The sequence below is a fragment of the Actinia tenebrosa genome, unplaced genomic scaffold (assembly GCF_029948245.1).
Source record: "Actinia tenebrosa isolate PJP-AT-01 unplaced genomic scaffold, QUT_ActTen_1.0 PGA_scaffold12__29_contigs__length_12842862, whole genome shotgun sequence".
NCBI lineage: Eukaryota > Metazoa > Cnidaria > Anthozoa > Actiniaria > Actiniidae > Actinia > Actinia tenebrosa.
The window spans coordinates 5,283,259-5,300,390 of record NW_028292572.1 but is presented as its reverse complement, the minus strand read 5'-3'; the positions used below and the strand labels follow the sequence as shown (position 1 = coordinate 5,300,390).

Below are 17,132 nucleotides of genomic sequence, written 5' to 3'. Positions count from 1 at the left end.
TGAGAAGTCTATTAAATGGCTTCCTAATTGTTTTTCAAAAATGCAACCCAAACAAAGCAAAAAAACCAGGAACATGTACCATTATTCTTGCCAATGATCAATACTCCTTTTCACAGTTGCGTTCATTGATCACGGTTAATAGTTCCAAGTCGAGGTTGGAGTTTCCGCGCATAGCAAAACTATACTTTATCATGCGCGGCAACTCCAACCTCGACTTGGATCTATTATTCGTGGTCACTAAACTGAACTATAAAATGGAGTATTCACCATTTTCCATACATCAGTTCATGATCATTGGTCAAACACAAAGCGCTCAAGCGAGGCGCCAAGGTACTTTTAAAGGGATTATTCAAAATTGAACCTTGCAACCTCGACTGAATGCTTTGAATTTGACCAGTGAACCGATTAATGGAAAATAGTGAATAAGTAATATCCTTTTCGCAGTCAATTCTTGGTTTGCAATCAATCCCAAGAGAGCACAATAACAAAAGGGATGTCCGCCATGTTGGAAGATATAACAAAAGAATTCATTGAAAAATCTTTTGTCAAATTCTTCCAACATGGCGGCTATGACGTCTATTGCAAACGAAGAATATTCCCTGTTCGATATACTGTGTTTGAAAAATCCCACCTGTTAACAGTTTTTACTACTTCTTCCCTCTTTGCATCTCCTGCACTTGTGGTTAATGTAGGCGACGTACTTCCATCTGGGGTCAAAGAAGGCGATATTGGTGTCTTAGGGGAGGGGGGTGTATCGTTATTTGTCACATCACCATTAGCTAGACTAGGTGTGCTAGAATACTTTCTGCTTGTCAGGTTACGAAGTACCAAATTGTCGAGGATTATTTGAGCTGGTTTTAATAGGAGGGTTTCAAATAGCTTCAGAGTTTCGATACTCAACTAAAAATAAAGAAAGAAAAAACATTAAAAACCCATAAGTGTGTCCCTGGAGGGAGGGGCTTGTTAGGGAAGGGCTTGTTAGGGCTTGTTAAGGAGGCTGGAGACCACAATCTAAGGAACAACTTCAAGTAAAGTTGTATAAAAATAAGAAGAAATAAGTAGCTAAAAACTAGCGTAAGCTGCGTCGGTGTTTCTAATGAAACAGTAAGGATAAAAGGGTAAATTGTACACCGTGAAAAGATGAAAAAACTTGACTGACGTTTCGGACGCTAGTCTTTCGTCGGAGTAGCGTTCGAAGGACTAGCGTTCAAAGGACTAGCGTCCGAAACGTCAGTAAGTTTTTTCATCTTTTCACGGTGTATAATTTACCTTTTTATCATTACTGTATAAAAATAAGTTAACAAAACGGAAACTTCTTAACACCGTGTTCGTCAACATACAAACGTTGCAGACGTTAGGCCTTTAACGAAGGTCTGGTGATAAAGATTTTTCATTTATTATTATGATAATAACTCCAGAATGGTACGGCATAATTTTGTTAACAAATTAAAAAATACGTAAGAGGTAAACTTGTTAAAATACCAAGTAAAAACAGGTTATATCACGGTTCATCTTACGGTTATCGAGTAACGAACTCTCAGTGAAAAGCCTTAATGGTACCACGGTCAGATTCGGGGGGGGGGGGGGGGGGATTGGATGACTAATCACCCCCTTTCTCCCTTTGGAGTTAAAAAAGTAATAAGAATAAACAATAAGGTAAGACCTAAAAGGACACTGTTCGATGCCTTTCTAGGTAACCGTCACCCCCTTAAAATCGTTCTGGGTCTGCCATTGGCTACAAGAGGTGTTCTGCTATTGCCATACATTTGCAACGTCATAGGTCATAATTTTCTCATTCATTGAGAATTTCAGTTTATGGTCTTAGCGAGTAATGCATATGAAAGCAGTATTAAGTTTTGGTGAGGTAAGCACATTCGTAGAACGTTCAACCTCTGGGGGAGGTAGACAGTCATAACTGCACCAGATACTTACCTCATCATTGATATGATCACATCGTTCAATCAGTTTTTGGCGTAGTTTGTGGGCATTCTCAGCCGCTAGAGTTTCCGTCTCAGGACTAGTACTTTCACCGAGAAGGAATATGGAAAATTCTGTACGAAAAATTATCAATTTTAGTTACACAAAAAATGGATAAACTTAATCAAGTGTCAGTGTTTTCTCGAAAACAATTATAGGAAACTGCAATAGATTTGTTTTTCAGAATAGGATAGGATAGAATAGAATAGAATAGGATAGGATAGGATAGGATAGGATAGGATAGGATAGGATAGGATAGGATAGGATAGGATAGGATAGGATAGGATAGGATAGGATAGGATAGGATAGAAAATGATTTCCCATATGGAGCAATGGCCAATCACAGGAGGCCCAATTAAGATAACAGTGAAAGGCGAAAACAAAATCCACTTAAATCATGGTTCCTATGTCTCTTTCTAGTCCTTCCCCCACTGCAATATATAGTTCATATCTTTATTTACTATCATGATTGTAAATGAAGTGAAAATGGATTAAATTAAAACAGAAAAAGGAAGTACAATATACAGTGTGCAGGGCCGTAGCCACAAATTTCTGATTGGTCCGGTTTTCGAGGGTTTCCGGTTTTTGTTACATTTTAAAAATATTTTTCTTATATTTTATTCCCGAAAGTTGGTCTGGTTGAAACTGGACCAACCGTACCAGTGGCTACGGCCCTGGTGTGATAAGTCATGTCATTTCGGCTGTCTATACACTAGCTTCCTCAGTAGGAATCTCCTTTGGGCTCCTTGGTCTTCCTGTGGACAGGAAAATAAACGACGGGGGAGGGAGAGTGGAAGGAAGAAAGAAGAAAAGATGCTACTTCTCCCTCTCCCTCTCTTTTAACACAAGAATCTCTATTATATTCTGAAGGATAAATATGGAGTAGCCAAGTGGAAGAGGCTATGTCTGTACCTGTTAGCAAGTGATTGGACGTTATAGATTTTAAACATCTCCGCATTATAGCTGTGGTCGTAATGATTCCTGGCTCTGACCTGATTATTAACAATAAAGAAAAGAAACGATGGGTGAATAAAAGAGAAAAGAAATATTTTTAATGGAATAATTCATTGGTCACATTTCAGCAGTGTGAATAACATCAAAAATAGTTACGAAAATCTGATCACGTATTTATTACATTATAGCTGATGTCCTAACATGGGTAACAGCATAATAATAATAATAATAATAATAATAATAATAATAATAATAAACAATCAGTAGCTTTAATAATGCAATATCGTTGGATCCTAGCCAAAGAATGTAATCAAAATCTATATATACAATATCTAAATACATTTACAACAAATTAATAAATAAAATTTTAAAAAATAATGATAATAATAATAATAATAATAATTTTATTCTAGCGCATTACATAATATCTCAATTCTCTTACAATACAGAATAAATCAATAATTAGTGAATAAATGAATATACATATATACACTGCAATAATAATGCGTCAAATAGGAATGTCTAAGTTTTCCTTTAAAAGATTCAGTGGATGGAGCAAATCCAATTCAGCCTCCCAAAACGTTCTTGTAGCAAGAATTACACAGATTAGACTCCTCTATTTTGTGTTATGAAATGACAGCTTAACGCCATGAACCAATCACAATACAGACTTTACCACATTAAAAGCACGACATGTGAAAGTATGACCACATTTCATGTAACTGCAAGCTTCCATGCGCATGTTTTTTGCTGCCATTTAAATGCCTTCTTTTGTAAAACCAGCCAGCTTTGCACCAAAATGTATCAGTTTTATTTACAAAACGCTGTGCATAAAATTAATTGAATACATTGTCACCAGTCATACTTTTGCAGTGCTGGGGCTGTAACTTACTGCTGCATAAAACGTGGCTCAACAATAGGCTGAAGGAACCTCTCTCTTACACTGACAGCAAGTGCTTTGGCAACTAACTGAAAGACGAAAAAATGAAAAAAAATCAGCTTGATACATTTGATTCACTTATGGACTACAAATGTAGGTACTACACCTATAATAATAATAATGGCTTTTATTTAAACATGATAATAAATTCCAGTGTTGCTACTGTGGTCGTGTGTATTCCCAGCATGGGAATAAAGTGGTTACAACAATTATAAAACCTACAACTGGGAAGCTGACTGGAGTGAGACCCTCTGGAACCCAGGATAACTATACTGGCACTGAAAAGGCTTAATAGGATGTGGGGTACATGTATACTTACATAGGCCATTTCACGGATCCTGTTACTCAACCTCAGCCTCGTCAGTGTGTAATATATACTTTAGAAATTGCCTACAACCTGTGAAATTTTTAAGTGTTTCAATTGTTTGTTGATGTGTAAATTCCTTTCATTACTGCGGACTGTAGTCAAATTCTAAAGAATAATTACACGCTGACGAGGCTGAGGTTGATTAACAAGATCCGTGATATGGCCTATTATAAAATAATTCAAATAAATTGCATGCTTTGATTGGTCAACTACCCCTTAATTTACATAACTTAACACAGATCACGAGGATTTGTGCTTCTCCGAGCCCTCCTTTGGATTCTCAAAATTTTCCAAGTGCTTAATATATGACTCAACATAGCATGTAGACTAGTTTTATATCTTCAGCCCAGTATTCACTCTGCTGATCTATTATACAAATATGTGATATGATCCCATGGGTAGGGGTAGACTGTCAAAAAAGAGAAAGCTACCTTGTGAGAATTCTTGGCCAGCTGATCAATATAGTCAAACCAGGACAGAAATGATATCAATTGCCTCTTGCCAGGAAAGATTGATATATCTTCATCATTATCAATGTGATCAAGACTGGAAAGAAAGACTCAGACACTCAAACATAATAATATTACCCAGGCAGTACACTCCAGCAAAAATCTGTCCCTGAATACAGCGTACAGTGAAAATATCATGTGTTTCCATGGAACTTCTTGCAGACATATTGACATTCTTTGTTTTGTCAACTGTGTATTTAATCAAATATTAGTGTTCCTGGGTCATTGTAAGACTCATATTATATCAAGCATTTGTTTGATTAGTCCAAGAATGTTTGTTTAATTAATAAATAACTTTGAACTAATGAAATGTTTTTGTGTCACTCGGTTAAGATCTATATGTTAAGTGTATGCTACATCGAGTGTATAAGCAGATTAAAAAATCTGCCTCAGTTGCGTTCTTGCGGGACTCGAACCGCTGACCTCTCGTTTGCTAGACGAGATCTCAACCGCTCAGCCACTGAGGCTTTACGGTGAACTAGTTTTCAAAAACCAAATACCTTTTTTCACTGTACAAAATACAGTAACCTAAGATACAAAATGTTGCAGGATATTTTGCAAAACAATTTATTGTACTCTACTAAGGATAGTTGGATAATACAAGATAGTATTGCTTTGCAGTAATCCAAGATGGATGATCAGACTCCTGTATAACCTTTATTTAATGTAATTTAACTCTAGTTTTACGAGACAATTAGCTTTATCATCTGTATACAGCCCTTTGTGCTGCTCACATGTAATGTGGATATTATTGTTAAAGGTAGTGGGCTGCTGCCAATTCATATATAATTTTGTTCTGTTAAGTAAAAATAAACTGTCGATACTGCTAAAGGACAGACTTACCCCCATTTTGCCGAGGCATTAGATATATCTGCAGGATCCATGGACTGTTGAAGAGCTTGGAATAAGGGATTTAATCGATCTGCCTACATGTGTAAAAGAAAAAAAAAAATGGAAATGAGATGAGTAAGTTTTATTGATTATAAACTATATACATCAAATTGCACGAACGTCGTCACATAAAAAGAAAAATACAATAAAAAGGAATTAGTAGAAAAATATCCCCCCCCCCCATAGATTGATAAAAATATCTGTTTTAAATAGTAATATCCGTTTTAGTATAAACCAACAGCTATCAAGTTAGTATCGAAAATTCAGTCTATAATTGCACAAGTTTTGATTAAAAAATAATTGACTATTTAATTTGTTATTTTGCTTATTATTTTTTTAGATGACAAAGTTCACTTCTCATTACACATTTGAAAATATAAATGGGAATAAAGATTATTGTTATAATTGGCAAATAATAGGTTTTATCTAACGAATTACTGACTGAAAGCGAAGTGATTACAATATTGTTTTAGTATAATTTTAGAATTGAATATCAGAGAAAAGACAAAATTCAGGATTAAAAAAGGTTTTGGTATTACTTCTGCTCTGGCAAACTTTGGGAAACCTCATAATAACGGCTGGAGTAGTGAATATCGTTTCAGAATCACTGGTCACTCGAGCAATCGCAGCGTGTGAAATTCTATCTTCAAGTCTAAATTATAGTTAAATTTTTTATTATTATAATGAAGAAATAGAAAACACGTGCATGTGCTGTGTGTAGTCATAAAGCATGCGGGAGTTGGCAGAACAAGAGAGAAGTGTTAGGAGAAGCATGACGAGTAGCGGAGTACTTCTGGACACTTCTCAAGTGTTCTGCCAATCCCCAAGTGCTTTATAACGGCACACAGCACAGCAAGCAAGTTTTTTATTTCTTTTATAAAATACAAATTACAATAACTGTTATTTTAGATAGGAATGATGCAATGGAAAAAGCACGTGCGTGCAATGTGCTCTCATAGAGCACGCACTCCAAACCGATCATAACGCGACATTTATAACAGTTATTTTATATCTCTTAAGACTTGGTGATTGAGTGTTTTGAGGGACCGTTACTACTGACCATAATTTCACAGAATGGTGTATAGAGGATTATAACAGTAGCTGCATGGTCCTCAGGTAATGATGCACACAGCAGGAGTCCTTCACAAGCCTTCACTGCTATTCTACTGTCCTAATGAAAAAAAAAAAAAGAGATCAAAACGAAAACCAAGTAAGGTATTTGATAGATGAGAGTGAAAGTAAACTAACCTATTACAAAAAACACACACAAACAAAATATGAGTGATAAGAGTGCATGACATGATGGACAAATAGGGTGCCCCAATATTATGTGGTGTTTGTACTTTGATTCTGAAGTCCTTGGTGTCAGCACTACGTGCCAAACAGGCATGGAGGATAATGATGATACTTTAATTAAGCTGTGATATTGAGTTGAAATGCAACAGGGTTTGATGTATGTACAGACATGGTTGGTTTTGAGTCTAAACTTAGTTCTTAATTTACTGAAATTTGCTATAAAAATGTACATTTGAAAAGAAAAAAATATTCAAATCAATTAGGTGCATAATTTCTGCACTCCATTTCTTAGCATAGAAAGGGTAAGAAAAGTGGGATTAACTGACGACACATTGGTCTAATTATTACTAAGAGTGGAATATGCTTGCTTAATTAAATCAACCATTATCAGTAGTATTTACCTCACTTTTGGTCATGTTAAGCAGAGAGTTTACTAGTGTATAATCAGGTTTGTCCCTACGTCTGGTGTCTTGCAGTGTTGATGAATCCTGGCCAGCTCCAGATTCATGAGGTACATTTTTCTCTATCGACTAAAACGTAATTATTCAATTAATGTTTTGGGTCATTATAAGTACATTATAAGTACATTCCTACTTAAGAATTCCTTTTGAAGAGGTAACTGGGCATGGCAATAGACCTTATTCATTATGATGCAATGTTTCCCAAATACAGAACACCAGAACACATGACATTCCCTAGAGTACCATTTTTTATTAACAGTTGCAAATAACAAGACACATAAATATGGATATAACTAAAACAAAGAATCTCATTCTCTAGGGAATGACACATGGTCTGTAATGGGAAAACATTGCACCACAACAAAGTGTGTCTAATTAAACAAATAGCAATACAATTATGTACTTTTAGTCTAGTAAATAATTGATCTTATTCCCTATAGTACAATTATTGTGCCCAAAGGTAGTGAAGGGAGTACAATACTCATTGTCCTAATTTCCAAGCATTTTTTCTGAGGTTACGAACGTGGTGCAGCTTTGGTGCAAACACCATTTGTTTGTAATGTCTTATAATATATAATGTTGTTTACACCAAACCCAGGCATGAATGAACCTTATTTTGTTAAACTTGAAATGGTCTTCATTTAAAGAAGTGTGAACTCTTTGAAGGGCATGGATGCAGCATGATGAGCAATTTAATAATCATGCATAAAGTAAAGCTACACAGGTTACATCTTTAGATATTTATGGATTAAGTTCTTGTAAAATCCCCTAGCTAATGTTAGCTACATATACTCAAAGGATGATCAATTTACTTGGCAATAAACCCCTTCACAGTTCCCTGCGCCATCTTGAAAGGTAGCCGTGCCTTTGCATCGAAGGGAGGCGAATGGTGAGCTTGAATGATAGAGACCTTTTTTAACACCTTGAACAATATTATTCACATGTCTCTATCATTGCAAGCTCACCATTCGTCTTGCTTCAATGCAAAGGCATGGCTACCTTTCAAGATGGTGCAGGGAACTGTGAAGGGCTCTATTAGTTATTAAGCAAGTCTAACACTGATTGCATTTACAAGATGCAACAGGCATGCTTAAAGTGACAAGTGCAATGAACATGCAGTCATTTTGAAGCAAACACAGTCTACACACTGTGATGCAGTGCAGAGAAAAAAAGATTAATTCTAACTCAGGGATCAAAATGGAGTCATTCTGCTCTGTTCTGAGCCCTGGCCAAAGATTCAACTCATGCAGTGCAATAATTAATTCAAATACAAGTTGGTAACAAATTAGAATATGGAACTTAAGGTGAATTTGATTAACCATATTAACTCTGGACGGTTGCACATTACTGACGTAAGGAGCATTGCGCGGTCGCGTTGTTGTTGGTATAGTACAAACAGAGTCAAGTACGGAACAGCCGTTAAAGAAGTAATGCTCATAGGCTATTCAAACCGTTTGACCTTTGGAATGAAAACGTCTGCATTACAACAGCGAACGAAGGAACATGGACACAAGATAAGTCAAACAAGTATAACGTTAATTTAATTCAAATAATCGAAAGGAAAAAAAAACCTATAGAAATCCAACCACATTCGGTGTCCTAGTGCCCTTGGTCATAGCATCCCAAGGGAACGAACAGGACTAAGCAACATACTGTATCATGGTGTTATGCAATACTTAGCCTGAATGTGCAGGCATTAAAAAACGTTTAGTAGTTATATACAAAAGGTTGCACTCATTCATAAATCACAAAGTGTTATTTGCATTCATAGTTGAAGATTTATGAATAAATCATTTTCAGTTCAGTAAGTTAAAAAAGAGACTGATTAGCATTAGTTAAACTTTAATTTTACGTGAAGTTAATCAGTAAACATTTTTGATAAACGTTTTCAGTAAAGCTGACTATAATGCTGGGCCTGGTCATATGAAGCCTGGATAGCACTATCCAATGGATAAATCTTCTCACCAATGGAAAAATGTATTGGATAACAGCATCAACTTATCCACTGGATAGCGCTATCCAGGCTTTGTACAACCGGGCCCTGAATGTACTGCATTGACAGTAGTGTGATTATGAGATACATGATGGATACAGGGTACTCAGCGAGGGCGGGGGGGGGGGGGGGGGGGGGGGGGAGGAGCAAGAAAAAAAAACAAAACAAAACAAAACTGAATAGTTAGATGCTTTTTGTTGACGGAACAAACTCAATTAGCCCTCCCTAAAATTTTGGCTGGATCTGCCCTTGTACCCAGGTACATTATGAGGATTGAATGTACTGCATATACATTAGTGTGATACAGCATGGTATGAGATATAAGAGTAAATGAATTGAACCCAGGTGTTGAAGTTTGTTGTGAAGTGTGATCATCCGGGTGAGCGTAGTTTTTAGAAAGACTGTTGTTGGTGGTGACTGACATTTCGACAACCTGAGAGGAGGTCATTTTCAGATTCGAGTGAGAAAACGAGACAGTTGATGGTATTTACACCATGCGATATGTGACAGATTGAATGTACTGCATTGACAGTAGTGTGATACAACATGGTATGAGGTACATGACAGTTGTATAGTATGTTATAGAATTGTGATAAAGACTGAATGTGCTGCATTGATAGTGTGATTTGTACACTATAGTATACATGTACATGTAAGAAAGAAAAAAGTAAGATGCACTGCTAAGAAGAATCTAGTAGGAAAATCAACTTTTATTGATGAGAATGGCAGTGCATGGGATCTGATACAAGAAGAAATCCATACCTGTGATAAACTACTAGTATATTCAGAAGAAGTAGTCTGATAAGAGAGGAGAGCATGGCGAGTAATAAGAGGAAAATATTTTGAACTGTAACAATATAAAAATTAATGATTTCATATTATTTATGATTAATAATGAAGAAAAGCCCCTTATGGGGAGTGGTGGTTGTAAAATATGTTTTTTTATCTATCTTTATTTATTTTATCATAAGAAAAAGGAAGCAAGAGGTTAATAAAAGAGTAATAATAAAGGACAATCTCCATCTAATGTAAGTTATAAATGAAAATGTAAGTTCTATAATTATATTTATCAAACTCATTAATAATTCATGAGGAAAACACAACAGAAATCACAACCGTGAAGAGTGTTGTAAATCAGATACGAAATTGTGTTCATTGGCATAAACTTTAAGATGGATTTTCTTGGCCAGATTCACTTTAATTTTGAAAATTTTAGTGAAGCACAAAGGTAAGTAATATACAGTATTTGTGTCTGTGTTGTCTCCGATATACAAACTCTCGGCTATGCCTGGAGTTTGCATATCTGATACAACACGGCCACTCATACTGCATATATTACTAATTTAATGGAAAATACGCTTCAGTTAATTTATTAGAAACCTGACTGCAGGACCCTATTGTGCCCTAGTCACATAGCATACAAAGCAGTAAGGTTTAATCTTTTACTTTATAAGAATATTACAGTTCTGTTTGCAAGAACAGAGTTTAGACTTACACATGTGTTATGAGTAGAAGAGTCTTTATTGTGTGTTTGTTGACAGGCAATGCAAGAACAGGCATTTATAGAGGTGAACTGTGGTTAGAAGACACAGAAACACAGTGAGAATTAAGAAGATCTGATTCAGATATAATCAATATGGATAACTGATTTTATGTAATTTAGGAACTGCAAAGGAAAAGAAAGTGTCTCATGCAGAACAAAAGAGATCAAGGTGAACGACAAAGATATTATAAATACTGTTGAATAACTAGTCACTCGTTTATCTTGCACATGGTTTACACTTTAGAAACACTTTCAATTTAGAAGCATTCGACAATTTAAAACAAGTAGTATATAATTGCTTTAAATAAAATTTATTTTGAATTAATAGACATCATATGTTTGATTTCTAGATGAATTTATGTTTTCTTTGAAAATCTTTATTCTCTTTATATCTAAAAATGCATATTTTGATTATTCTTTTAATAGTAAGCCAATTATCTGCCCAGGTGTCACATAATTATAATAAATTACTGACTCAACTAGTCTGAATACTTTGCATATTTTTATTCAAATTATAATGGTTGAGTCAGTAGACAGAAAAAGAAGGCTATTGTGATCAATCTGCACCATATAAAATAAGCATTTGCAGCATCTGTATTGCAGGATTTAGTAGCTGACAAATAACAGTGAGAGAATAATTCACCAAGGTACTTTCATAAGGATTATTCAAATTTGAACCTTGCAACCTGTAAAAATACACAGGTGATTATTGAAAATCTCGTGTGCTGATTGGTCGAAAAACTCACACTATCACACAAGTGATAATCCAAAATGGTGGTTGCTGTTACCGGAAAAAAATGTCTTTTATCTTCTTTTTTCTTTCTTTTTTCTTTGAAAGAATCACCTGTGTATTTATACTAAAACAATTATTTGCCTCAGCCTCAGTGAATATCGGGGATATTTATGTTGCCGCTTGAAGACTCGTGTCTCAGTAAACATTCCCCGATAAGATATTCCCCGATATTCACTGCGCCTTTGACAAATAATTGTTAAGTGCATGTACTGCAATTGTATCAAATGACAATACACTGTATAACCTGTAAAAACACCTACCTCAAGGAAGAAATTAACAAGATATGGGTCTTGTCTCAGTTTGGAACAAACTGTACAAAGAAAGTGAACTTCCTCATTCTCAGAAGGAGCTGCACGCACTTCACCACACAGACGAATCAACCTCTGCAGATTCACAAAAGTTAATAGAGCTACAGTACAAATTAATAGTGCTTATATACATGTATGGCAAAGCAATGAAAAGCAAATCATGCCTTTTTTGGTTTTGGAACAAAAGTGTTGTCAAAAATAGAGTATTTCATTGTATGAAGGGATTCAGCTTCATATGGTATATTTTATTTGATTTCTTCCATGTCAAGTTTTTAACAATTTAACAACAATTGTTTCCCACTTTCCGGTAATTGAGCCAATAAGATATTCATTAATATGATGGTTACCAGTTGTTTCGCACAATTGCCTTTTCGCACGAACCCTTCGCACAACTATGACCTGTTCGCACAATTCCAAGAGTCGATCGATGTTTCACGTATAAGGTTTTTTTTCCCTTGAACTTTGGCAAGTAAACAATGATAAAGAATAATAAAGCTACCCAAAACACACATTTCATAGATAAGAGTATGGGGAAATAAAGTCATCCGAGTCAAAAGTTGGTAGAAACAGACTTGATATGGTAGCTTAGTGAACACTGTCCTTGGTCGCGTTTAGACCTCCACTTTCACTGATCGTATTGTGAAATGATCGCTCCAAATATGCTTCAAAATCATATACAAATGTCTTTCAAGAGACTATGTTTCTTTTTAACAAGTCTCATCGAAGTTTTGTTTTGGTAATTTCCAATGGTAGCAAAAGGACTTCATGATGGTAGCAGACTTTGGGTTTTAGCGAACCGACGGTAACTGAAAGTACTTGGTAGCTAGTTGTCGATTTCATTGTTGACTAGTCGTAAAACTCTTATTTTTACAATTGTAACAGTTCGTTAGCCTGACTCTTTTTTCACTTTGGTGGTAGTCACCTTGAGATTCTCATTAACACTTTGGAGAAAATAGATATATGCTCAAGCTTTCAACAAGCAAATAAATAAACAAAAAGTTTGATGAAGATTAAGTTGGCAAGTCAAGGAAAGATTACACTTTGGTACACTGGAAGTAATGGCGCTGTTTGTTTCGTGCAATTTTCGATCAACTTGGATGCTAATAAAGTCTTGAAACAGAATTATTGGGGATGAAAACCCATCTACAGGAACAGAGGAAAGATATTTTCACGACTTCTTAGTGACCATATACTGTATTTTAAAGTTCTGCTAAACGACTCTTGGAATTGTGCGAACAGGTCATAGTTGTGCGAACGGGTTTGTGCGAAAAGGCAATTGTGCGAAACGACTGGTTACCAATATGATGACACATATCTTGAATCACATCCCCTCAAGGATGGGTTTGGTGATCTCAAAGCTTGGAAAACAATTGACAACCTCTCAAGGATTATGTGTGATTGAAGGAAACACATGGAACATTCTATGGCGAGGCACTCAATTCAGTGCTTGGCTGGGTGGGGGGGGGGGGGGGGGGGGGGGAGATAGACACTAAAGTACACAAACATCTCCCTGTCTTGTGGTGGTATGGAATGCAATAACAGGATGCTTAGATGCAGCTATTTCAAAAAAGGTTGAATACTGAATACTGAATAGTGCATAATAAAATCCAAGACTGAAGTGCATTGTGAGTCATAGTGACATTGTCTAAAGTAGGATTAATAATAATTATTTATTCTATTTTTAGTGTATTCCATCTAACTACATGTAGAGAGTTAATTGCTGTATGTTTAGAATGCCCTTTGGTCTTGGAATGCACTATTCAGTGTGCAGTATTCAACCTTTTTTTGAAATAGCTGTATAAGCCTGGTTCTTACTACATGTAGCGTCAGGATTGGAAGCAACATACATGTACATGTAGATGACTCAGTATTGCACTTATCACCAATATGTGAAAAAAAGGCCAGCACTGTTTATGAGCAGTACACTACATACTGTGAGCATATGTCACTTTTGAACTTGATTCTGACGCTATTGTAAACCAGGCTATACCGTAAATTTAATTTACTTTGTGCAGAAATAGTTGACTTACATGTACAGGTCTGTAGACATTCACATGAGGCAGTAATGGCTGTTTCATCTTGGCCAGAAGATTAGCAAAGAATGATAATACTTGCTGCTTCATTCCTGGAGGGCACTGAACAACAATATGCAAATATTTTAATCTTATTGATTATACATACGACACTTAACACCTTCCATTACTGTAAATAACGCTTTGTCAAAATGAACAACAGAAATGAGAATATTATCTGGGTATTAAGAAGGACAACCATAGGAAACACATAGTTTTTACTTTCCAATGTTTTGGTGTCATCATTGCTCCATTATCAAGTGTTATTGAATTGCAAGTGTACAGTAGTTAAGATCAACTGAATTAACATATAAATTACTTGTGAAAAAACAAAAGGTGTTGTTATATAAATAGTTTGGCCTTGATAGAGTCACTTTAAAATAAGGAAATTTTTCTTGTGTAAACAACATTTCAAAAATTAGACAATCAAATTTTTTGTTACATCCTTTCAAGATCTTAAAGTCATTATTGATATTGTTTGGCACAAAGCCATGTTTTTCTTGAAATGTGTGTACATGTACATGTATATACTTGATGATGTTTGCGTTCTTCACAGCGTTATCTGGTATTGGTAAGAATGCTAAGTTTCAGTTCATGAAATGTGACACAAGAAACTATATTCTCAAACTCATATTTTAATAATTCATGAGGACAATGGTTTAATCTGATTTACACAGGGTTTGTGATACATCTCAAACAAAAAATTCAAGGACTTTTCAAGGACTTTCCAAGGCTCAAAAATATGATTTTCAAGGACCATTTTGTTTGTGAATTTGTTTCTTAACAGTTGCCGCTTGCCGTTATTGGTGCTACAAAAATGTTACAATCAAAAAATGTTACAATTTTAAGGAGAATTCCAGGAGTATCCAGCAACTTTGCTATATTCAGGAGCTTTTCAAGTGCACTTAAAAATGAGTTTTGAATTATTATGATTATTCTAACACAACTGCTCATTTTAAGAATACTGTAGGTGATGCTCTATCCATTGACAGTTAAATACAATTATCAAAGTACTTACATCAGCTCTTCCTAAGGTGTGAAGAGTATCAAGGATCTTGTGTTGCAGAAGATATTCCAAACAAGGGCCCTGTTATTCAAAACATTTATGTTTTACAATATTAACTCAGAATATGTACAGTATCTTATCTAAATTACAGCTAATTAATATTAGCTGATAAACCTCGCATGATAAATTGTAGTTTTGCTATGCGCGAAAACTCCAGCCTCGGCTAGGAACTATTTATCGTGGTCACTAGATGGATCTGTAAAATGGAGTATTGAAGGGTAACAAACTAAAGCACAACTGGCAGAGCAGTGAGAGTGCTTGCCTCTCATCAAGGAGACCCAGGTTTGATTTCCAGAGTCAGTGTGAGTAGAGTTTATTGATGGTTCTCTCCTGTACTTTGAGGGTTTTTCTCAGGATTCTCTGGTTTTCCTCCCTCTACAAAAATCAACTTCTAATTATTTACAAATGTAATTTTAAATCCTATTTATTTTATTTATTTATCATTTTGGTAGAAATTAGTTAGAAATATGAAAAACAAGTCTCAATTTGGCTGACCTTTGTAATTGGGACCCAAGTGATGTTGGTCAGTTGTACCTCAATCAGTTAGCACAGCAGCGTAGTATTTTTCATTGTAATAGACCTTATTAATGGTGTGAGAATGTTTTTCCAATTCAGAGTGACGAACCTCCAGGGGATTCATTTTCTTTTGTTTTTATTCTTCGAAAAATTCATGAGTATCCCAAAGGATACGAAAGGAATAACGATGATATCCCAACAAGTTTCAAAACTAACAGCTCTTCATTCCCCCAGAGGTTTGTCACGCTGAATTGGGAAAACATTGTCACACCACGAATAAGGTCTATTAATTAATTCTTACCATTGTAACTTGTAACATTGTATTTTTATAAAGATGTATGTTTATGCTCACTTGGTTGGAAAGCTCATGAATAAATAAAATAGATAAAAACACAACTAAAAAGTCAATTGAACATACAGTAGATCCACCAGATGCTTCTTCTTCTTCTTGCCTCAGAGTTGTCAACATTTTTTCCAAATGATATGGAATATTAGTGGAGTGAACTGGCACTTTCTCATCTAATTACAAGATAAAGGCAGTAATAATTTCATTAGATATAAATATAAATGTACATTATAATGTTTTTCTAAGGGAGAGGGGGCTGGAGTGAAAAGATCTGTGAGTACTGTATGTAGGAAATCCATAATGCAGTGTATGGTATTATAAAAGGGGCAGCGGGTTTTAATTTCGTGGAACTTAGGAAAAGAAAATGAAAATTACAGTATCAATTCTAAAAAGCCGCCATTTTTTTGCCACAACGGGGGCATGGTCCTTTTGGCCCCCTGCCTACGCCCTTGTGTACAAGCTTCAATTAAAGGCTACAGTATATCCTATAAGCATACACAGAGTGGGAGGCTATTAAACCGAAGAATCTTATTTACAGTAAAACATTCGAGGAATATTCGAGGAATATTCGGCTGTTCGCAAGGACAGAAATGAACGATTTAACTGCATTCCATAAGTGGTAAAAACTCGCCTCATTATGGTCATGGTACATCAAGTACAAAGTACATCTTCGATGAAGTGTCTCTTGCTCCCCTGACAGAGCTTAAGCTTATGTCATTTTACTCGTAAACAAGGATAGTGATTGTGTTTCAATCTCACCTGTAGCTTCTATAAAATAATTCGTCACAGCCTTCCAGTGGAATACGAAGTCCTCTTGAGGAGGCAAGTCAGGAGCAAGCTGTAAAAAAACACGAATTCCTTCGGTCAATACGACCTAACCTTGAAGGTACTGTAGTTTCATTTTACGTCTACGTGGCCATAAACTGATGATCAGTTAAATCTATCAAGAATGTCTAGTAATAGATACTTACAGCTTCTACTGCTTCGTTGACAAACGTTTTTATCTTGCTTAACAACATTTTCAGTTCGATAAAACACCAGCTGAGATGAGGATGATTATAAAACCTTAGGCAAATCTTCACAAGAATCTTCCGCCATTT

The 17,132-nt window shown here is 35.5% G+C and overlaps 1 protein-coding gene across 4 annotated transcripts in view; it reads right to left on the bottom strand.

Annotated features, from left to right (window-relative positions):
* The window catches only part of LOC116303215 (FHF complex subunit HOOK interacting protein 2A), a 24,440-nt gene extending 7,308 nt beyond the window's left edge, over nt 1–17,132 (bottom strand). The window contains exons 1-16 of one of the 4 annotated variants that reach the window (XM_031712713.2): nt 17,004–17,132; nt 16,792–16,870; nt 16,105–16,205; nt 15,123–15,191; nt 14,063–14,167; nt 11,985–12,107; nt 10,884–10,961; nt 10,151–10,186; nt 7,336–7,464; nt 6,699–6,809; nt 5,591–5,673; nt 4,670–4,784; nt 3,824–3,900; nt 2,890–2,969; nt 1,933–2,051; nt 632–900 (exon numbers count right to left, since the gene is read on the bottom strand). In XM_031712713.2, coding sequence (XP_031568573.1) covers nt 632–900; nt 1,933–2,051; nt 2,890–2,969; nt 3,824–3,900; nt 4,670–4,784; nt 5,591–5,673; nt 6,699–6,809; nt 7,336–7,464; nt 10,151–10,186; nt 10,884–10,961; nt 11,985–12,107; nt 14,063–14,167; nt 15,123–15,191; nt 16,105–16,205; nt 16,792–16,870; nt 17,004–17,051 — 1,622 coding nt within the window. In that variant the 5' untranslated portion in view covers nt 17,052–17,132. The remainder of the gene's footprint in view (nt 1–631; nt 901–1,932; nt 2,052–2,889; nt 2,970–3,823; nt 3,901–4,669; nt 4,785–5,590; nt 5,674–6,698; nt 6,810–7,335; nt 7,465–10,150; nt 10,187–10,883; nt 10,962–11,984; nt 12,108–14,062; nt 14,168–15,122; nt 15,192–16,104; nt 16,206–16,791; nt 16,871–17,003) is intronic. The other 3 variants (XM_031712714.2, XM_031712715.2, XM_031712716.2) reach the window with 3 other exon arrangements.